The sequence below is a fragment of the Mandrillus leucophaeus genome, unplaced genomic scaffold, assembly GCF_000951045.1.
Source record: "Mandrillus leucophaeus isolate KB7577 unplaced genomic scaffold, Mleu.le_1.0 Scaffold782, whole genome shotgun sequence".
NCBI classification, from domain to species: Eukaryota; Metazoa; Chordata; class Mammalia; order Primates; family Cercopithecidae; genus Mandrillus; species Mandrillus leucophaeus.
The window spans coordinates 246230-267867 of record NW_012108497.1 but is presented as its reverse complement, the minus strand read 5'-3'; the positions used below and the strand labels follow the sequence as shown (position 1 = coordinate 267867).

General features: G+C 49.5%; 2 protein-coding genes across 3 annotated transcripts in view; one reads left to right on the top strand and one right to left on the bottom strand.

The window, feature by feature from the left end:
* The window catches only part of PHYKPL (5-phosphohydroxy-L-lysine phospho-lyase), a 25956-nt gene extending 7483 nt beyond the window's left edge, over positions 1-18473 (top strand). Inside the window, exons 4-13 of the mRNA XM_011967053.1 lie at positions 306-380; positions 1009-1096; positions 1174-1290; positions 3118-3200; positions 3473-3698; positions 11578-11732; positions 12120-12209; positions 13903-14033; positions 15027-15107; positions 18050-18473. Coding sequence (XP_011822443.1) covers positions 306-380; positions 1009-1096; positions 1174-1290; positions 3118-3200; positions 3473-3698; positions 11578-11732; positions 12120-12209; positions 13903-14033; positions 15027-15076 — 1015 coding nt within the window. The 3' untranslated portion in view covers positions 15077-15107; positions 18050-18473. The remainder of the gene's footprint in view (positions 1-305; positions 381-1008; positions 1097-1173; positions 1291-3117; positions 3201-3472; positions 3699-11577; positions 11733-12119; positions 12210-13902; positions 14034-15026; positions 15108-18049) is intronic.
* Positions 15784-21638, bottom strand: HNRNPAB (heterogeneous nuclear ribonucleoprotein A/B). Of its 2 annotated transcripts, XM_011967054.1 has the most exons (6): positions 21261-21638; positions 20391-20549; positions 20057-20188; positions 17521-17638; positions 16696-16836; positions 15784-16412 (listed from the first exon to the last, which is right to left on the bottom strand). In XM_011967054.1, exons 1-6 carry the CDS (start codon positions 21423-21425, stop codon positions 16342-16344), a joined length of 786 nt encoding a protein of 261 aa, XP_011822444.1. In that variant the 5' UTR covers positions 21426-21638; the 3' UTR covers positions 15784-16341. The 2 variants fall into 2 exon arrangements, with proteins under 2 accessions (XP_011822444.1, XP_011822445.1); XM_011967055.1 differs by lacking the exon at positions 16696-16836.

Below are 21638 nucleotides of genomic sequence, written 5' to 3'. Positions count from 1 at the left end.
GGGGTTTCACCATGTTAGCCAGGATGGTCTCGATCTCCTGACCTCGTGATCCGCCCACCTCGGCCTCCCAAAGTGCTGGGATTATAGGCATGAGCCACCGCCCCGGCCTGTTTTACCTACTCTTTTTGCCCCCAGCTTCTAGTACATACGAGGCATTTGATGTATACCAAACAAATAAGCAAGTGACTGACTAGTTGATGTCCTGAGAATCTTCTTGCTGCTGGAAGGGTCCTCTTGCCCTCAGCATTTCTCTCTGGGAAGCTCTCGGACCACTGTCTCAGTCATGCCCACCTTTTCGGTCATAGGTCAGAAGCCAATGACCTGGCCCTGAGGCTGGCTCGCCACTACACGGGACACCAGGACGTGGTGGTATTAGACCAGTAAGTGCAACTCACAGCCCTACCATTTCCAGAAGCCTGGCCCACAGGCTGCTTGGGGATCTGTGCGACTCACTCCGGGTGCCTTAGGCAGGGAGGATAAGGGGCCTGGGCTACTGAAGACAAGCGTGGCAGGCAGAGGACCAGGCCTGAGACCTCCCGGAGGCTCTGTCACCCTGGGCCACCATTCTGGGAAGGCAGCTCTGGGGAGCAGAGTGCGCTTTGTAAGGGAGTCAAAGGTGGTCCCACAACATTTTGCATGTTCAAACTGCCACAGCAGTAGCTCCCATGAATTGAGTGTGTGATGTGCACAAAGCTGAGGCTGACAGTATCAACACATTTAAGATTCATTATAAACCAGAAAGAGGAACTCCCACCCCATTTCACAGCAGAGAAAACAACCCCAAGAGGTTAAATGATGAGCTGCTGTCACATAGCCAGTCAGCAGTCTTGCAAGAAGTGTTGCTGACTCCAAAGTCTGTGCTCTTTCCCAAGTTCCCAAGAACCTGGGGGCTCTGTCAGGAAAGTTGGCCTCCCCTGTGTGTCTTCAAGGGTGGGGAGACCATGGTCAGACTGGGCCAGGGAGTAGGAGCTGCCCGGACCCGAGCCTACCCTCCCTTCTCCTCCCCAGTGCGTATCACGGCCACCTGAGCTCCCTGATTGACATCAGTCCCTACAAGTTCCGCAACCTGGATGGCCAGAAGGAGTGGGTCCACGTGGTATGCACTGCCCAACTCAACAACAGGTCGGTGCCTGTCCCCAAGCCCAGATAACGTGGCGCTGTCACTCCCCACAGGCACCTCTCCCAGACACCTACCGGGGCCCCTACCGGGAGGACCACCCCAACCCAGCTGTGGCCTATGCCAACGAGGTGAAACGTGTGGTCAGCAGTGCACAGGAGAAGGGCAGGAAGGTAACTCTGTCCGCGCCTGTCCAATCCAGCGAACAGTTAATGTCACCTCCATTGTTGTCACCACCACTGTGCTAGATGCTGGGAACCCAGAGAGAAAACCAAACGAGGCCCTGCCCTCCAGGAATCTGGGGTAGGGGCAGTTCGGGCTCAGCAGAGAGTCTGAGTGCACTAGCATGGGCATGATAGGCAGCCAGAGCCTGAGCAGGCCTTGGGGAACGTCAAGGGGGGTCCTTGGAGGAGGTGCTCCCTGACACAGTAGCGGTCAGCCACTCCAGATGGGGTGGGGAGTAGCAGAGGAAGGGCATCCCGACGGGTGGCTGAGGAACCGTGTGAATGTGTGGCCAGGGGCTGAGCCTGGAGAGGCAGGCAGGGTCCACATGCCAGAGGGCACCAGAACTAGGCTGAGCAGCTGCAGTTCTGCCCTGGAGGCCCCCGGGAACCACCAGAGTCTTAAGCGGGAGAGCGCTAAGCTCTGGGGCTGGCGCTGCTCTCCGACTCCAGGGCTATGTGGGGGATAGATCTGAATGGGGCAGCTTGAGGTCAGGTGACCACGAAGTGGCCAGTAGACCCCAAGTGAGCTGTGGGGAGGCCTGACAGGGGCAGTAGAGTGGAGATGGAGTGGAGGTGCAGACGTCGGAGAGAGAGGTGTGTTACCCACGGTGATAACAGAGGGAAGACTGTTGGCGACAGGTGAGGGCTCTCTGAAGGCTTCACTGAAGGAGCGACAGAGCCAGACACAGGAGGTACGACAAAGAAAGGCAGCCTGTGGGGCCGGAAAGGTTATCTGAACCCGACCAGGGAAGCCTTGCCTATGCGTTTCAGGTGCTCCACGACCACTTCCATAAAACCTAAAAACGGAGATTGCTCTGATTGCAACGGGTGTGGGGGACTAGTGTCCCATCCCATTGTCCTGCCCTCCCACCTGTAAGGCAGAATGCAGTTGGGAAATCATTGCCATATGCAGAAGGGGTCACTGAGGGGTTTTAAACAACAGTGACATGCTCAGCTCTCTGGGTTGAGGCATCATCACCCTGGTGGCCATGTGGAGGATGGACTGGAAGAGTCATTCAGTTAGAAGGCCTCTGCAGGAGTCCAAGGAAGAAATGGGCAGATCTGCAAGAGGCAGGCATGTCCAGGCAGAGAGCAAGGAGTAGGTTTAGCGAGGGGGCTGAGGTAGAATCCTTGGGCGTGCTGACTGATGGGTTGAGGGAGGGGGCGTGGATCAAGAATGGGGGACAGGGGGCCGGGCGCGGTGGCTCAAGCCTGTAATCCCAGCACTTTGGAAGGCCGAGACGGGCGGATCACAAGGTCAGGAGATCGAGACCATCCTGGCTAACACGGTGAAACCCCGTCTCTACTAAAAAATACCAAAAACCTAGCCGGGCGAGGTGGCGGGCGTCTGTAGTCCCAGCTACTTGGGAGGCTGAGGCAGGAGAATGGCGTGAACCCGGGAGGCGGAGCTTGCAGTGAGCTGAGATCCGGCCACTGCACTCCAGTCTGGGCGACAAAGCAAGACTCTGTCTCAACAAAAAAAAAAAAAAAAGAATGGGGGACAGGGAAGGAACAGGCTTATGGGGGAAAAATCAGTGCATTTAGTTTGGAGCATGCCAAGTACTAGGGGCCTGGAGGCATCCAGGTGGTAAGAGTTGGCCGGAGGCCTGAGAGAAAACTGAGTCACAAACCTTCAGATGTAACGTGGAGCCCAAAGTAGGGGTGCAGCAATGATGGTGACTTGACTTGCTCGGACTAAGCTAGCACTAGCAGGGCAGGCTAAGCTGGTCATTGCGCACGTCCATGGTCGTGTCCCCAGTGTCCATCTCTTCACAGATTGCAGCCTTCTTCGCTGAGTCTCTGCCCAGTGTGGGAGGGCAGATCATTCCCCCTGCTGGCTACTTCTCCCAAGTGGCAGAGTGAGTAGGTGGGCAGGGTCTGCCCTAGGGAGGGCAGGGCTCTATGGGGTTTTCCAACGTCCGGTCCAAATCCCAACCTCAGCCTGGCCTGACTGCCAGAATTTTGAGACAAAGCCCTTAAAGAAATAATGGCCCAAAGAAGGCCAGCCATTGCCCAAGGCCCCCACCTTACTGCTGGCAGAGCCAGGATGCAAAGCCCCGAGACCTCCTGACTCCTGATCTTATCCCTCCCAACCACAGCCCCCATGTCAGTCATCTGTCCTCTGTCACAGGCACATCCACAAGGCCGGAGGGGTCTTTGTTGCCGATGAGATCCAGGTTGGCTTTGGCCGAGTAGGCAAGCACTTCTGGGCCTTCCAGCTCCAGGGAAAAGACTTTGTCCCTGACATCGTCACCATGGGCAAGTCCATTGGCAATGGCCACCCTGTTGCCTGTGTGGCCACAACCCAACCTGTGGCGAGGGCATTTGAAGCCACCGGCGTTGAGTACTTCAACACGGTGAGTGACGGCTCTAAGTCAAGGGAGCAACATTGGTTCTGTTAGGCCCCCAGTGATCAGCCTGTCCTTAGTCAGCAAAGGCTACAGGGCTAGCACTGTGCCCAGCACACGCTTCCAAGACGCTATCCTTAAGGAGATTATAGCCAGGTCAGGTAAGAGAACATAAAACATCTTTTAAAATTAGTGTCAATCCAAAAGCTGTCACAAGGGACCTTGTCTTATAAAATATATGTAAAACTACGAGTCCCTGTCTTCCTTCCAACAGATGCCACCCATTCTGTGCCAGGCCCTGTGTCAGGTGCTGGAACTTGAGCTGGTTAAGAGGCGTGAGGAGTGTGGTCTACTTGGGTAACACATGATCTGGGAGCAGAGTTCACATTGCAGTGGCTCCCTGTCTTTGGGGTACACAGTCAAGAGCTTCCCCTGAGTGAAGCTGACACACAGCATATTCAATGGCCCTGAGGCAGCAGTTACAGAGTAGGTGAGAGGACCATGGCAGGCAGCAGCAGACCCACAGGAAAGAGCCAAGGAGTCTGCACTGATCTTGAAGACTGAGGACAACAGGAGGGTTTTAATCCTGGAGAGAGTACCCTTTGGAAAGATCTCTGGTGCTCAGTGTGGAGAAAGAACTGGAGGAAGGGAGACTGGTCCAGGGAGGAGAGGAGGAGGCCCAGAGGAGGAAGGGCAGGGACAGAGGGTTGAGAATTCACTAAGTTCCTCAAAAAGAGCCAGTTTCAATTGGGGACTGAAACATGTCAGGATTTGGCAAGATAGATAAGGCAGGATAAGGTCCTTAGGGGTGAGGGAAGTGACACTTTGGTGCATTCAGGCAAAAACCATCACTCTGTGTCCACGTGACACACAGCCTCAGAAGCTCAGTCGGCGAAAGACAGGCTCACAGACAAATGGTCATGACAGTGTGGAGGATGACAGTGGAAGTAGTGTGTTCACGGTGCTGTGACAGCACAAAGGACATCCCAGGCAAGAGGTGGGTGAAGAGCTGTGGGACAGCAGTGGAGGCTTCATACAGAAGGCAAGACCAGAGCTGAGTCTGGCTGAGCAGGAAATCAAGTAGATTGTGTAAGGGGAACAACAAAGGCCCAGTGGAGCAGCATCCCAACTTTTGTTTATTTCTTTGTTGTACTTGACCCTCAAGTGTACATCATTAGATAGAATCCTTGGTTCATGGAAGGCTCTCAACATCTGTCTGTGCATAGCCCTCTTTTAGTTACTCAGTTAACCTTTCTTAATGTTCTAAGCACCTGGGAAGCCAGCATCCCTAATAAAGCTAGGACCTTGATAATATCCTGCATCTCTCCAGATGTTTCCCCCAATTCCCTCTTATTGCCTCCTCCACCCATCACTCCAAATAACCATGGTAACCATCACTCTCAATCCCATATTATGTAGTTGTTTTTTGACTTTATATGAAGTCTATCATGCTGTATATACTCTTTGGGGATTTTTTTTTTTCTGCTAACATCACTAAGAATCCTTCCTATTGCCTGTCACTGAAGTTCATTTGCTTTGACTGCTTTATAATCTTTGTATAAATGTACCACAGTTCAGTCATCCATTACTATTGATGTGCTTTGAGCTTGTTCCATTTTTTTTTTTTTTTGCAATTATGAACAGTCCTGCTCTGAACAATTTTCATAAGTCTCTCTTGTACATGTGGCAAGAGTTTTTCTTAGGATTGTACCTGAGGGAGGAATTGCTGGCTCATATGGTATGTGTTCACCCTTAATTTTAAAAGATAATGACATTTGTTTCTAAAGTAGTTCACAAGTTAACACGCCACCAGTAGTGTATATAGTGTATATCTTTTTTTTTTTTTTTTTTTTGAGATGGAGTTTTGCTCTTGTTGCCCAGGCTGGAGTGCTATGGCACAATCTTGGCTTACCACAACCTCTGCCTCCCGGGTTCAAGCAACTCTTCTGCCTCAGCCTCCCTAGTAGCTGGGATTACAGGCATGTACCACCACACCTGGCTAATTTTGTATTTTTGGTAGAGATGGAGTTTCTCCCTGTTGGTCAGGCTGGTCTTGAACTCCTGACCTCAGGTGATCTGCCCACCTCAGCCTCCCAAAGTGCTGGGATTACAGGTGTGAGTCACTGTGCCCAGCATCTTTTTTTTTTTTTTTTTTTTTGAGATGGAGTCTCGCTCTGTGGCCCAGGCTGGAGTGCAGTGGCCGGATCTCAGCTCACTGCAAGCTCCGCCTCCCGGGTTTACACCACTCTCCTGCCTCAGCCTCCCGAGTAGCTGGGACTACAGGCGCCCGCCACCTCGCCCGGCTAGTTTTTTGTATTTTTTTTAGTAGAGACAGGGTTTCACCGTGTTAGCCAGGATGGTCTCGATCTCCTGACCTCGTGATCCGCCCGTCTCGGCCTCCCAAAGTGCTGGGATTACAGGTGTGAGTCACTGTGCCCAGCATCTTTTTTTTTTTTTTTTTTTTGAGACAGAATCTCACTCTGTCACCCAGGCTGGAGTGCAGTGGTGCAATCTCAGCTAACTGCAGCCTTTACTTCCGGAGCTCAAGTGATCCTCCCACTTCAGCCTCCCCAGTAACTGGGACCACTGGTGTACGCCACCATGCCCAGCTAATTTTTTGTATTTTTGGTACAGGTGGGGTTTCACCATGTTGCCCAGGCTGGTCTCAAACTCCTGAGCTCAAGCAATCAGCCCACATTGGCCTCCCAAAATGCTGGGATTCCAGGCGTGAGCCACCGCACCCGGACTGTATCTACTTCAGTGCCTTTTAATTTTTGCCAGTCAAGTGGAGCGTAAAACAGTAGCTTGTGTGGTCTTGATATGCCATTCCTTGATTTCAGATTACATGAAGTATCTCTTCATATGTTTATTGACGATTTGTTTCCTCTTCACTGAAATGCCTGTGTCTTTTGCCCATTTCTTGATTTGACTTACTAGTGGTTAACTTGTGCGAGTTTTGTGTCTGTTTGTATATGTGTGTATCTGTGTGTGTATACCAACACATACATATCTATATATTTTTGATGCTAATCACTTGTCAGTTGTGTATTTGTGAATATATTCATCCAGTTTATAACCTATCTTCACTCCCTTTACATATTTATGATAAAGTTTTAAATTTTAACATCGTCAACTCTATCATTTTATTTTATAGACAGTGTTTTTCATATATTGTTTAAGATATCTCTCCCTACTCCAAGTTACAAAATATATTCATTTATGTTTCCTCTTAAGTCTTTTAACATTTTGTTTTGACATATAGGTCCTTAATCCATCTGCAGTTGATTTTTGTACATGATGTTAATCAGGAATCCAATTACATCCTTTGTGCATGTGATACTAGTGTTTTCCTTTTTTCAAAAATCTTTTTCTGCTCCCTTTGTTCTCCATTCATCTTACATTCCTCCTCTGTTATGTAACCAAAGTTCACACATGAGAAGATCTGTTTCAGAGCTTTTATACTTTTTTGGTCAGTTTTGGTCAGATTACTGTTCATGTACCACATTATTACTAGAGCTTCATAATAGGTTTTACATTCATAATAGCTTCTGGTATCTTGTAGAAAAAGTCCCCTTTCACCTGTGACTATTCCTGTCTCTTTTCTCTTTGATTTAAATTTTAAGAGTTACCTTTAAACATTTTATTGAAAAACTCTGCTGGGATTCTGATAGGGGAATTGCTTGATCTTTAGATCAGTTTGAGGAGTTTTTTTTTTTTTTTTGAGACAGAGTCTCGCTCTGTTGCCCAGGCTGGAGTGTGGTGGCGCGATCTCGGCTCACTGCAAGCTCCGCCTCCGGGTTCAAGCGATTCTCCTGCCTCAGCCTCCTGAGTAGCTGGGATTACAGGCATCCGCCACCACACCTGGCTCGTTTTTCATACTTTTAGTAGACACGGGGTTTCACTGTCTTAGCCAGGATGGTCTCTATCTCCTGACCTTGTGATCCACCCACCTCGGCCTTCCAGTGTACTAGAATTACAGGCATAAGCCACAGCACCAGGCCAAGGAGAATTGATTTCTTTACAATATTCCTTTTCCTATCCATGAATATGGTATATTTATGTTTTATAATTTTCCCTATAAAGATCTTACACATCATTAGATTTAGTCCTAGATATTTGATAGTTTTATCATGAAATGGTGATGTCTTTATATATCTATTGTTTGCAGCTGATGTATAAAATACTTTCTTATACTAATCTTATATCTATCCCCTTGCTAAACTCTAGTATTTCTAATAATTTATAGGCAGACTTTTTTTGGTTGTTTTGTCTATGTAAACGATTATAGCTGTCATACTACACTGGGTGAGAGACTTCTAGGAGATAGTTGAATACAAGCAGTGACAATGCTTGTCTTGTACTTGTCCAGTTTATGGGAATGCTTATTTGTCCATTTAGGATGATGTTCGTTCTAGATTTTTACTATATATATACTTTTTTTTTTTCTTTTTGAGATGGAGTCTCACTCTGTCACTCAGGCTGGAGTGCAGTGGCATGATCTCGGCTCACTGCAGCCTCCGCCTCCCGGGTTCAAGCAATTCTCATGCCACCAATTCCTGAGTAGCTGGGATTACAGGCATGTGCCACCATGCCCAGCTTATTTTTTGCATTTTTAGTAGAGATGGGGTTTCGCCATGTTGGACAGGCTGGTCTTGAACTCCTGGCCTCCGGTGATCTGCCTGCCTCGGCCTCCCAAAGTGCTGGGATTATACAGGTGTGAGCCATCGCAGCTGGCCTAGATCAGATTTTTACTATATGTTCTCAATCAGGTTAAGAAAATCTCCTACTACTTAACTTACTATGAGATTTTACTATAAAAAGGAATTGAATTTTATCCTGTTCTTTTTATGCATGTATTAAAGCAATATTTCTTCTCTTTTAATTTGTTATCATAGTGAATTATATTTATGGCTTTTCTAATATCTTTGCAGACCTGGGACAAATCGAACTTGGGTATGGAATATTATCATTTTTCTATATTATTGCACTCTGTTTACTTATATTTTATGAATTTGGCCTCTATTTTCAGGAGTAAAATATTGGCTCACATTTTTTTCTTATACCTTGGGTTTTGGTAACTGGGTCCTACTAACCTTGTAGAATGAAATGGGAAATATTTCTTCTTTTTCTTTTACATAAAATTGGGATCATCTGTCCTTTGAAGGTAAAAACTCATCTATAAAGCCATCATCTCTGGGCCTTGTGTTTTGTGGGAAGATATTTAACTGCTGCTTTAATTTCTTTAAAAGTTATGTTTTAGTGAGTTCAAGATGCTATAACAAAATACTGTAGACTGGGTGGTTTATAAACAGATTTATTTCTCACTGTTCTGAAGGCTGCAAATCTAAGATCAGGGTGCCAGCATGGTTGGGTTCTGGTGAGAGTCCTCTTCCAGGTTGCAAACAGCCAACTTCTCGCTGTACCCTCATGTCGTCAAAAGGGTGAGAGCTCTCTGGGATCCCTTTTATAAAACCATAATCCCATTCATGAAGGCTCTCTTCTTGTGACCTAATAACCTAAAGGCCCCAACTCTTAATACCATCACATTGGAGGTTAGGATTTCAACATATGAATTGGGAGAGACACATTCAATTCATTGCAAGTTATATAGGGTTTTTAAAGTTTTCGTATTTGTTCTGCCCCTTTCCTCTCTTTCTGGGACACTCAGTATGTTGGTGTGCTTGTGTCCTCGGGTCTATATGACTGTTTTTATTCCTTTTCCTTTCTGGTCTTAAGACTGTACAATCTCAATTGACGTTTTTTTTTTTTTCACTGATTCTTTCATCTGCCAGCTTAAATCTGCTGTTGCCAGGCGCAGTGGCTCACGCCTGTAATTTCCTAGCACTTTGGGAGGCTAAGCTGGGTGGATCACTTGAGGTCAGGGGTTTAAGACCAGCCTGGCCAACATGGTGAAACTCCGTCTCTACTAAAAATACAAAACTTAGCCAGATGTAGTGGCTCGCACCTATAGTCCCAGCTACTTGGGAGGCTGAAGCACAAGAATCGCCTGAACCTGGGAGGCAGCAGTTGCAGTGAGCCGAGATCACACCACTGCTCTCCATCCTGGGTGACAGCTAGACTGTCTCAAAAAAAAAAAAAAAAATCTGTTGAGCCTCTCTAGAAAATGCTTCAGTTCATTTATTGTGCTTATCAACTTCAGATTTTCTGTTTGATTTTTAATAATTTATCTCTTTATCATTAGACTCTGGTAAGACATCGTTTTCATGCTTTGCTTTCAGTCTTTTAGGTGTAGTTTCCTTTAGTTCTCTTAACATTCTTGGTTTTGGGGTTGTTTCTGTTTGCTCGTTTGGAGATGGGCTCGCTCTGCCACCCAGGCTGGAGTCGTGGCTCACTGCAGCTTCAGCCTCAAGCGACCCTCCTACCTCACCCCCCAAGCAGCTGGGAGTACACGCATGTGCCACCACGCCTGGCTGTTTTTATTTTTTGTAGAGATGGAGCTTCACTGTGCTGCCCAGGCCAGGCTGGTCTCGAACTCCTCAGCTTAGGCAACCCACCCACCTTGGCCTCCCAGAGTGCTGGGATTACAGGCATGAGCCACTGCACCCAGCTAACATATTTGTAACATCTGATTAAAGTCTTTGTCCAATAAGGTTAGTGTCACCTTCCTCAGGGACAGTTTGCATTGATTGCTTTTTTTCTCCCATGTCTGGGCCATGCTTCTTTGCATGTTTCAGAATTGTGTTAAAAGCTGGACATTTTAAGTAATATAATATGGCAACTGTGGAGATCATATTCTCCTCCCTCCCCATGGTGGTTTTTTCTGGTGCTGTAGTGCCTTTTCTGAACCAATTCTGTAAAGTGTGTTCTCTGTCATGTGTGGCCACTGTAGTCTCTGCTTGATTAGCTCAGTGGTCCTCTAACCATGAGATCGCCTTAATGACCTGGAACTCAGCCAAGAGCTTGTAACTGCCTTAGCCTTTACTTCCTCATTCTGCAGAGCCTCAAGGTAGCCAGTGGTGAGAGCTTAGGGCTTTCTAGATCTTTCCTGAGCACGCACACAGCACTCAGCATGAGCACATCCCTGTGCATATGAATGGCCTTCTAGATTCCCAGGAATATGTCACAGCCTTTCAAAGCCCCCTGTAGCGTCTCATAGTGACAGAAAGCAGATCAGTGGTTGCCTGGGGCCAGCAGTAGTGGGATGGGTGCACAAGGAAGTGATGAAAATGTTCTGTAACTTCACTGCGAGGGAGGTTACACAGGTACATACATTTGTCACCTCACATTGAACTTTATACTTTAAACACAGTTTATATGGAAATTATACCTCAACAAAGCTGATGTTTTTAAAGACGTAGTTTAAAAACAAAACAAAAAACGTGGTCTGCAGGAGACACTTTGCTCGTGATCCTCTAAAAAACAGGTCTCCACTCAGATACCTGCAGAATAAGGACAGGGTGGGCAGGGAAAAGGAGCCAAAGACCTCCAGGTGTGTGTTAAGTGGCTTTCCCTGGGTGGGCCTTGGCGTGCTGCGCTGACCCTCCTTGAAGGAGGAAGTGCCTAGTCCAGTGCTGTGGGTCTGGGCCCAGGAGATGGGGCCTTAAAGCCTCTCTTGGTAAAGACTAGCTCTGTGGGAACAAACAGGACACCCTCTCTTCTGATTCTGTATCTTCTAGGGGCTCCTACTGTACTTCAGGGGTACCTGACCTGGGTTGCAGTCACATTAGCTCCTGGAAAGCCAGGACAGCCCATGGGGGCCCCCACTGAACCCCATTTACTACTACTGAGGACTGTGCACCCTAAGGGGTTTGGGGCCTGTGCTCTTGCCACTGGCCTTGGAACCCGTGTGGCAGTTCTGCCTCACCCTGACTCTGGGGCATGGCCCACTCTGCTGGGGCATCTGACATGTTCTTTGTCCCTGACTCAGTTTGGGGGCAGCCCAGTGTCCTGCGCTGTGGGGCTGGCCGTCCTGAATGTCTTGGAGAAGGAGCAACTCCAGGCTCATGCCACCAGTGTGGGCAGCTTCCTGATGGAACTCCTCAAGCAGCAAAAAATCAAACATCCCATCGTCGGGGATGTCAGGTGAGGCTCTGGGGGCAGCAGTCACCACCAACCTGCCAGGGCCCAGTGTGGTACCTTTTCTTCACCTAACAACCTGGGATGGTGGGGTTATGTCCGCTCTCAAGAGGACTGAGACACTGAGAGGTGCTGTTGCCCAAAACGGCACTCCCGGGGAGGAGAAAGCCAGGATATGACCTGACCCCTAGCTATCCCCAAGCCTCTCTCCTCTGTCCACACCAAAGATCCCTCCCAGCCCAGTTATTCCCTGAAACTATTCTCACCACCTTCTGAAGGTGCCTCCTGTGCTCAGCCTCCCCAAGAGGCACAGGTAGGAGCCCAGACGGGGTGAGGCGAGCACCCTGGCCCCTCAGGCATGGCCTCCTGCGATGTCATCACCTTCCCCTGCAGGGGTGTTGGGCTCTTCATTGGTGTGGATCTGATCAAAGATGAGGCCACAAGGACACCAGCAACTGAAGAGGCTGCCTACTTGGTATCAAGGTATTTTCTTCTTGAAACAAGTTGCTTCCTGGAGTAAGAGACACCACAGGTGCTTCTTTGCAGGGCCAGAGGCCCTTAGTGGAAAGGAGGCTCATCTGTACCCCCAGCACTCTGGGCCACAGACTTGACTGAAAGAGGGCTGGGGCCGGGGGTGGTGGTGGGCGGGGGGACAGCTGATGCTATCAGCTGAGGACAGAGATAAGTGGTTAGTAGTTCTGTACCCAGTGCCTGACTGCAAAGGCTGCAGATGAGACACAGGCTGTTCCCAGACCAGAGCAGCACCTCTGCCTAGAATGCCCAAGCTAGCAGGGCACTCAGACCCAGGAACCCCTACTAATGCCACCTTGGCCTGGAGAAGGGAAGCACCTTCATTCACACCAGGGAGCTGTGGCAGCACCAGACTCAGGGTTGCCATGCAGGTGTTGGGATGGACAGGACTCCTGCTCCTAAGCTGGGTTGGGGGGTGTTTCAGAACTCAGACTCCACCAGTCCCACTGCCCTGGTTTGCTTGTCCTTTCACTTGGACCCTGAGGCCTCAGGATGACTTCTAGTTTAATGATTATTCCCTTTTATCTCCATTCCCCAGGCCTCCCCCTTCCCTCACTGCCACCATGGAAAGCTCTTCTGGTATTTGATGTGTCCTTATTCAAATTGTGAGACATGCATGGTATTGATGTAAATCTCTCTGTGCTGTGTTTGAACTTGGCCTTTCCTAGTCCCTGCCTTCTCTCTGCTGTCAGTCACATCCCCAGCTCACCCCCACCCCGCTCCCAGGAGTCTCAGGGATTCGGAATGGTCGGGTGGCATGGAAGGAAACAGATCCCAAGTTCAGCCTACTCTTTCATCTCACAGTACCCTGGGGGTGCTTTTCCAGTTCAGTGAGGAAATGGGTAAGTCACCTGCAGTCACCCTGCTAGGTGGCAAGAGCTCAATCTGGCCCCAGGGCCGTCTAACTCCAAAGTCCAAGCCCTGTCCTTTCTGGCATGGCCATGGTCAGTGCCAGAAAGACTGGGATAGGAAAATGAAACCAGAAGGTAGACTCCCAACCCCCAAGAAATAAAAATAACAAGGTTTACAAAAGAATGGGAACAAGAATCAAAGAATATAAACACAACCATGCAGACCCCTCATCTCAGAGATGAGGTTAGACTGTGGACTAAAAGTGATTATTAGCTACAAACGATGCTAAGATAAAGCCATCTTCCTAAGAAGAGGTGGAAATTTTCAACTGGAATTTTAAGATAACCCAGAGGACAGGCCAGGTCTGAGATTCCTGAAGCTCGTGAGGGACACGTGGGGCCCATTACACCAACTGCAGTGTTGGACATTCTTAAAAAAACAACATACATCACGTCAACCACACAGAAAACCAGAGAATGCAGGGACTCTTGTTGCAGTCTGCTGTTTCCCTGTGGCCATTCATTCTTGGCTTGGACTGTGGCTCCAGGGGTTAGGTGAGGCAAGGCGCCTGTTCTGTGGGGCAGCAGGCTCAGGACCAGGTACAGTGCACCCCAAGCAGGGGCGGCTGTGGGCCAGATGCACAGGACTTTGGTAGGGGTGACCAGTAGTGTCCTGGCAGGAACTGGCCCATGGAAGGCCCTGAAGGCAGTATGGCTGGAGCACTGGACATGAGGCCAAGGCCAGGCTGAGGAAGGCCTTGAAGGCCATGTAAAGGGGTGTCCTGTCCTCACAGGCTGAAGGAGAACTACGTTTTGCTGAGCACTGATGGCCCTGGGAGGAACATCCTGAAGTTTAAACCCCCAATGTGCTTCAGCCTGGACAATGCACGGCAGGTGGTGGCAAAGCTGGATGCCATTCTGACTGGTGAGCTTGAAGCCTGAGCTTGGCCATGTCTCTAGAACCCAGCCTGAAGCCAGCAACTAGAGCCTCCTAGCATGGAACAGGGAGGGGACAAGAGTCCAAGAGCAGAGGCACGTGTCCTCTGGACGGTGCAGGGAGCAACAGAGGGTCTTTCATGCCCAACCTGCTCCTATTCCTGCCTGTGCCTAAGAGCTTCCTGGGCTGTCAGCAGGTGGAAGCTGAGCCACCACCCCGCCTGCCTCGGCAGGCATCAGATGTACGCAGGACAAATCAGTGGTGGGCCTAAGAAACAGGCCGTAAGAACTACAGTGGGAGTTGAGACCCCATTACCGCCAGCCTAGAATGTAGAGATGGCAGTCGTTTCATTCTGTATGAGGCAGGTCACATGAGGCTGCTGGGTGGCTGAAAGATTTGTACCACTGAGACTGGACGCAAAATGAAATTCTACCCCACATTCCCCATCACCTAGGATGGTCGTGGTCAACCCAGGGTCCCCCCCTAAATCCACTTACAAGGAAATCTCATGGCTGTGTTGCCATTTATAGCTCAGTGAGACCCCACATAGGCAAAGTTGCATCTCACAGTAGAGATCAGAGCTGCCAACCAAGCAACCTGTGCCCTCTTACCTCTGGGTGATCACTGCTACCCACAGGCATGCCTAATCCCGGGGCTCTGGAGCTGGGGGTGGAGGCCCATCCCTGCTAGACACAAATTGGAAGCGGTAGGGATCTGATGAAAAGGAGTGTTTGTGGGGGGCAAAGGCTGGCCACAGAACAGGCTTAGGGATCCTGGACAGAGACTAGAAATCTCAGAGGAATTGAGGGCTGGCTTTGTGCTTTTCAGGAAACTGCTGTCACTCCTTTGGGGAATGGGACATGGGTGTGGAGAGCCAGAGGGCCAATCTCTAAACCGTCCTCCAGTTTGGACACTGAAGTCACAGGGCATCTTCAGCAGAGAAAAGTGACTGAGTCCGCATGGCTTTGTGGTCTTTTTCAGACATGGAAGAGAAGGTGCGAAGTTGCCAGACGCTGAGGCTCCAGCTCTAAGCTAGCCCTGCTCTGCCTCAGTGTACTCCAGGTGAGTGGGCCTTGCTTCTTACTCTTGGGAGATGCAAAGCGGGTTCCTTACCATCAGCAGCAAGCAGCCTCGGAAAACAGCCTTTTTTTTTTTCTTAAGACATTGTTTGTTCTGGTTGATGCTCCTTCCCAAAGGTTAGTTTCTTCAACACTGGAAAATCTCCACTGCTTAGCTTGCACTTGATGGCAGAACAGCTATTTCCTCCCTTGAAACCTATGGGGCTGTATCCATGTGGAACCCCAACCCACCCTTGCCTCTTGTAACCACCTAGTCGTATGCCCCAAATGCCAGACCTGGAGTTGGGCTCCAATCCAGCCAGTAAACATCCCCTGCTAGAGCAGGCTTTTCTTCACCAGCCAGGAGGGGCACTATTGTGCACCAATTCAGCTGGCCCTGGCACTGCCCTAGTGTGTAAAGAATAGATTTTCATTCATCAGCCAAGAAGGTTGGTGTTCTAAAGTGTCCCAGGAGGGGACATGCCTGCTGGGGATGTGAGCCCTCACTGCCCCATCCTCACTCCCCATAGACCTCTTATTCCTTTCTTTAAAGAGGGCTCAGTCCTAAGCAGGGCAGTCCTTAAAGGACACCCCCACAACTGGGCCTGCTGCAGGAGGAAGCCCAAAGTCCAGGGCACCTGGCACCCCCCCACCCTGAGCAAGAGGTCTCACACAGCATATCCCACACTCACCCAGGCTTGGGGGTTTTTAAATTTTATTTCAAAAGCTTGGATAGCTTCAATATCCAGGTTGTGGCAAAATCAGGACACGTGTAAAATACCTTACAATACATTAGATTCCCAAAAGGTACCAAAAAGTACAGTAAAATTAACACTTCCATTACAGGAAATGTATGACACAAATAATATAAAATTAAAAGGTGAAAAAAAGGTGACACTGGTTTCCTAAGATACAATTTACTCTTTACAACCAGGGTCCACAGGTCCAGGCTGCAGAGCGGCAGCAGGAAGCAGAGCCTCCCACCTGGTTCTGGGGGACCTGGTAATAAAAATCAGCCCATAATGGCGCTCTGGCCTCTCAGACACCACACGCTGCCTAAACAACTAGAGCTCTGGAAATAGTAAACAGGAGAGTGATTTCCATGGGGGACATTTTAAATAAGATGCACATGGGACAGGCCATAGAAAGTTTGCCAAGTTAAATTTGGTACATAATTGTGTTCACTCCATATCCAAACAAAGCATGTGTGCGGTCAGTTGGTCGCTCCTGCTGCCGCCTCAGTATGGCTTGTAGTTATTCTGATGGCCACCACGTCGCTGGCTCTTGCCGTAGTTTGTACTACCCTGACCTAGGGATAAGAACAACCATAGCAGCTACTATTTACAAGCATTTGCCCTGTGCCACGCGCTTGATATGCATCTTCGCAGGATCCTCACCAGCCCTGTGACAGCAGAGATTGCCTTCCTCATGTTACTAAGACCCGGAAGTCTAAGGCTCAAAACTGAGTAGCTCTCACGGCTGAGCCAGGCCTGTCTGACTCCAAAGCCCCTGCTGCCAGTGGCTCCTGCACTGTCTGTCCTGCCTCCCCTGGGGGTGGGTGAGCGGATGGGGCCTCCCTCTCTCCTACTTACTGTAGTCGTAGCCGGGGCCGTAGCCGTAATAGCCATAGGGCGAGTAGTCGTAGCCGCCATAGCCAGGCCCGTAGCCCTGCTGGTAGCCGTAGCCCTGGTTCCAGTAGTTGCCGTAGCCCTGATTCCAACTCTGACTCTGACCTGTGGGGGGAGCAGGGCACAGGGGCCCGTGGACCATTTAGCATACGCAGGAGCTAGGATGGAGGAAATCCTGCCCTTTGGGTGGCAGGGTTACTATGGCAACTCAGGCAGAAGCCAAGGGGCTGCTGTTCTGGTGTACAGGGCCCTGGGCCCAACCCTGCATCTGAGAGACCCAAGCAGAGGACCAGAGACCAGGACGCTAGCTTTACTTGGGGCAAACAAGGCAGCTCACTCACTCAGTCACTCTCTGATCACTCCCACTCTCTTTGGCAGCTTGGCCTTTAAAAAAGATGCAGTTCAGGCTTTGGAGTCAGAGGGGCCTGGGATGGAAGGGGATAAATGCCTGGCACAGCTCTGCCCTACCCACCCTTCTGCCTACCTGCTCACAGGTGTACCAGACTCAGGACATCCACAAAGCCAAGACACCCATCATGTCCCCTCCCCCAGAGTATAACACAAATGCTCTCTCTGCCCTGGGCACCCAAGCCATTCCAAGGGGCAGCAGCAGGCAGCAACAGCCTCAAGCACACAGCCCTGACCCAGAGCCACTCCTATTCCTGCTCGTCCCCCACCTCACAGTCTGCCCACCCCTGCTGCACAGCACCAGAGGGAGCCCTGAGACAGGTTTGGAAGGCTCCATGTAGGCAGGGAAACAGGACCCATCTTCATCCAGGTTCCACTCACCTCCACCTCCACCGCCACCTCCGCTGCCTCGGTTCCCTCGGTTGCGGTTTCCACGGCCCCCAGAGCCATACTGCTGCTGCTGATAGACTTCTTTGGGCTGGGCCACCTTGATCTCACACTGAAAGCCAAGAGAACAGTGGTCAGGCCAGTAGGACAAACTCAGGGCAGTGACTGCACAAAGATCTTCACTGCAACAAACATCAGATCAGGTCCATCTGCTCAAAAACAAAATATGCTAGTGTGGGAGGTCACCCTTGAGCTAAATAAAGCTCATGGAATCCCAACTAAAACCACGGGCCTTCCAGCAGAGAACCCTTCCCACAGAATGCACTTGAGATGGGCATCTCAGCCCCAGGGCAACTCCATGTCTAATGGAGGCAGGCAACTGGGCCAACTGCAGCCCACGGGAGCAGAGGACAGGCTGGGAGCAGGCATCACACCTTGGTCCTACTGGACTAGAGGGTCAGACAAGACTTCTCAGATGAGGGGCCTTACACAATGAGGTTTTAACATCTTTTTCTCTTTACAGAAGGAACTCATCTCATTCAAATACATGCTATTGAGAAGGCGACCCTGACCTCCCTCTTACAGATAAAGTCTCAGAGGCTTTCAGAGGCTCAGGATGGGGGGCCTGCCTGAGGCCATAATGCTACCCACCCGCTCCTCCTAACCACTGGTCTGTTGGGATGACCCAGATGTCTGCATCCCCTCAAGTCAGTCAATTTCCTTTTTGTCCACTGAGGGTGGGATGGGGTAGGCTGGGGTACTTTCAATGCTCCTGCTTAAATAAGTTAGACCAGACCAGTGTATTTCTAAAGAAAATCCTGACACGCACCCCCATTAAAAATAGTACATTTTACAGTGTCCCCATATAGTCATACTTTGAATCGGCAAAATAATGCAATCTCATATATATTCTATCCTACTGAATTAAAAATACTGAATACAACCAACTAAATATACTTACTTCTAAGACTCACTACCAATAGTTTCACTTAAACTTTGCCTCAGAGGCTCTTCCCACCCCATTTCCCATTATGGCACATAGAGAAAAAGGCCTCTTTATCACTGTCCAATGGAGTAATAACCAATGCCTCCCTTAACTGCCTCAAAGACTGTCACTTTATAGAAAATTTAAGACTATCCTAATCCAATCTTCCCAAACTCCCAGCCAGGACAGAGACTTCCAGGAGCTCCACCTGTCCTACGTTATCTGGCTGCCAACTCCTGCTCAGAAACAGAGCCTGCCACACCCTGCCACTGCAGGCCGCACCCACAACTCCCAACTGCCAACTTGAAGCCTGAACTACCCTTTCCCTGACCAGAGTTCAAGAGGGAGGAAGAGCTACACGTCTCTGCACATGATTCCAGTCATTTGAAAGCACAACTGACCCTGGAGCTGGCCAGGATCCTGGGAGATCTTTGGAAGGATTTTTGCCTGGGTATAGGGTTGACTTAAAGAGGTGCCCAGAAGACCAAGTGAGGCAGTTCATGCCTGTAATCCCAACAGTTTACAAGCCTGAGGCAGAGGATGGTGAGCTCAGACAACATGGTGAGACCAGGCTTTAAAAAAAAAATACAATACCAGGCGCAGTGCCTCACGCCTGTAATCCCAGTATTTTGGGAGGCCAAGAGACAAATCACAAGGTCAGGAGATTGAGACCATCCTGGCTAACATGGTGAAACCCAGTCTCTACTAAAAATACAAAAAAGTTAGCTGGTCATGGTAGCGGGCACCTGTAGTCCCAGCTACTCAGGAGGATGAGGCAGGAGAATGGCATGAACCCGGGAGGTGGAGCTTGCAGTGTGCTGAGATCGTGCCACTGCACTCCAGCCTGGGCAACTGAGCGAGACTCCATCTCAAAAAAAAAAAAAAAAAAAAAAAAAAGAAAATATGAGCCAGGCATGGTGGTGCATGCCTGTGGTGCCAGCTACTTGAGAGACTGAGATGGGAAGATCCCTTGCGCCCAGGTCAAGGTTGCAGTGAGCCATGATAGTGTTACCACACCGCAGCCTGAACAAAGCAAGACCCTGTCTCAAAGCAAAAAAAAAAAAAAAAAACTCAAAGCAGCAAAACGGATGGAAGTGGACAAAGATTTGGTTGTAGAAGGAGGTAAAAAGGCTCTGGAGCAAGAAAAACTTCACCACAGAGGAAAATCAGTGAGTTGCAGAAGTTCTAGGATCTTCTGAGACCTTAACTGCAGGCTTCATACACCCTGGACTCAAAAATCTAGAACACTCTCACCTCTAGCTTTAAATGACAAACTAAAGAGGCTACTCAACCTGCTCTATTCAGAGGCCACCTTCTCCTGCCTCCCTCACATCCTGTGTTTGTTTACTGGCAGTCCTCCCAGCCCGGGAAGTCTTTGAAGGATCAGAACACTGCCCCAACCAGGGCAGCATACACTTCAGAGAAATAGTTAGGTCTAACCAACCTGGAGAGCTCCTGCACCGTGGCCCAACCCCTAACCCCCACCCCTCTAAGGGCCAGCTCTCCAGCAGCACAGGATGCCAAGCAGAGTTGGGGACACCTTACCTTGCTTCCACTGATAGTATGGAACTTTTTCTCCAGAACCTTCTTCACAGGTTCTTCTTCTTTAAAGGTGATAAACACAAAACCTCGTCTTTTGTTCAACTTTGGATCCATTGGAAGTTCAATGGCCTCAATCTGCAAAAAGCATAGGCAAACTCAGGCTCAATACCTCTCTACCCCAGAGCGTATAGGGGACTCACAGGAGGAAAGACCCCACTGAAGGCAGAGAGTGAAAAATAAGCCCTGCCTGGGAGGGTCTACTCAGCCAAGGATACCAAGGACCAGAAAGAAGGCAGCCTTAGGGCAGCTGATGGGCTACTCCCAGGGCCACACTCACCTCCCCAAACTCGCCAAAGTACTCCCTGATCTTTTCCTCAGTGGCTTCAGGATTCAGACCCCCAACGAAGATTTTCTTCACCGGGTCCTTCTTCATAGCCATGGCCTTTTTAGGGTCAATGACACGGCCATCCAGCCTGTGCTCCTTCTGGTCTAGGACCTGTTCCAACAGAAAGGGGTCAGGCTGACTCAGCAGCATGAGCCAGACAAGGCCCTTCTCTCTAAGCCATGAAGACACCAGCACAGATACAAAAATGTGTTTCACCCCCTCCAAATTCTACCCCAGCTTAACTTCCCAACCCAATTTTCTTCAAACCTCAAGTACAGCTGGTTTACCTCGACACCTAGAAAGCAGTCCTCACCCTCAAGCCTTTGATCATGCTCTTTCTGCCCAAGCAGTCCCAGCGTGAGGCCCATCTCCAGAAGCAAAGCAGCAGGGACTCAGCACAGGCTGAAGATGGGCTGCAGGGGATGAAATCCTCGCTCCACTCCCTACTAGCTGTGACCTCTTCTACTTAAATGTGTGAGCCTCAGGGTTTTGGTTTTTGTCCTGTAAAATGGGGCTAACAGCCTATCATAGCAATCTTGGACTATCTTGTAATCCTCCCAGATGTTTAGCACAGTGCCCAGAATAGGCACATAAAAGGTAATGAATGTCAGCTATAATCTTCCTGAACCACTCCAGCACATACTCTCACTCCCAGCTTAATTTGTATTTTCGTCCCCTCAAAAACCGGAACATAACCTCTGGCTTTGCCCAAAGCACTCAACCACATGCAGAACACACAAACTAGTCATGCTGTAAGAAAGGTGTCCTCTTAGAATTCAAATCGTTTCCACTGAGACCGCTGAAATCCAGCACCCAGCTTACCTTCTCCACACTGGCTGCATCTTTGAACAGGATAAACCCAAACCCTCTTGACCGTCCAGTGTTGGGATCCATTTTTATTGTACAGTCAACGACCTCTCCAAATTTAGTAAAATAGTCTTTTAAATCTTTTTTGCTAGTATCCCAGCTCAGGCCACCAACGAACATTTTTCTGAAATGGTAGGGTGAGACACATGGCAACAAGTCTTATAAGCAAGCTGTGATTTTGGAAAGGACTGGCCCTGGCAAAGCTCTCACAAAGTCTACAGCTGCCCTTAGAGTCTGCAAGGTGCACCTTAGAAGGGTGTTAAATCTCCACTACCCTCCAAATTCAGTTCAACCAGGACCCTAACGAAGCTTAACAAGGCTCTGCAGCCCCAG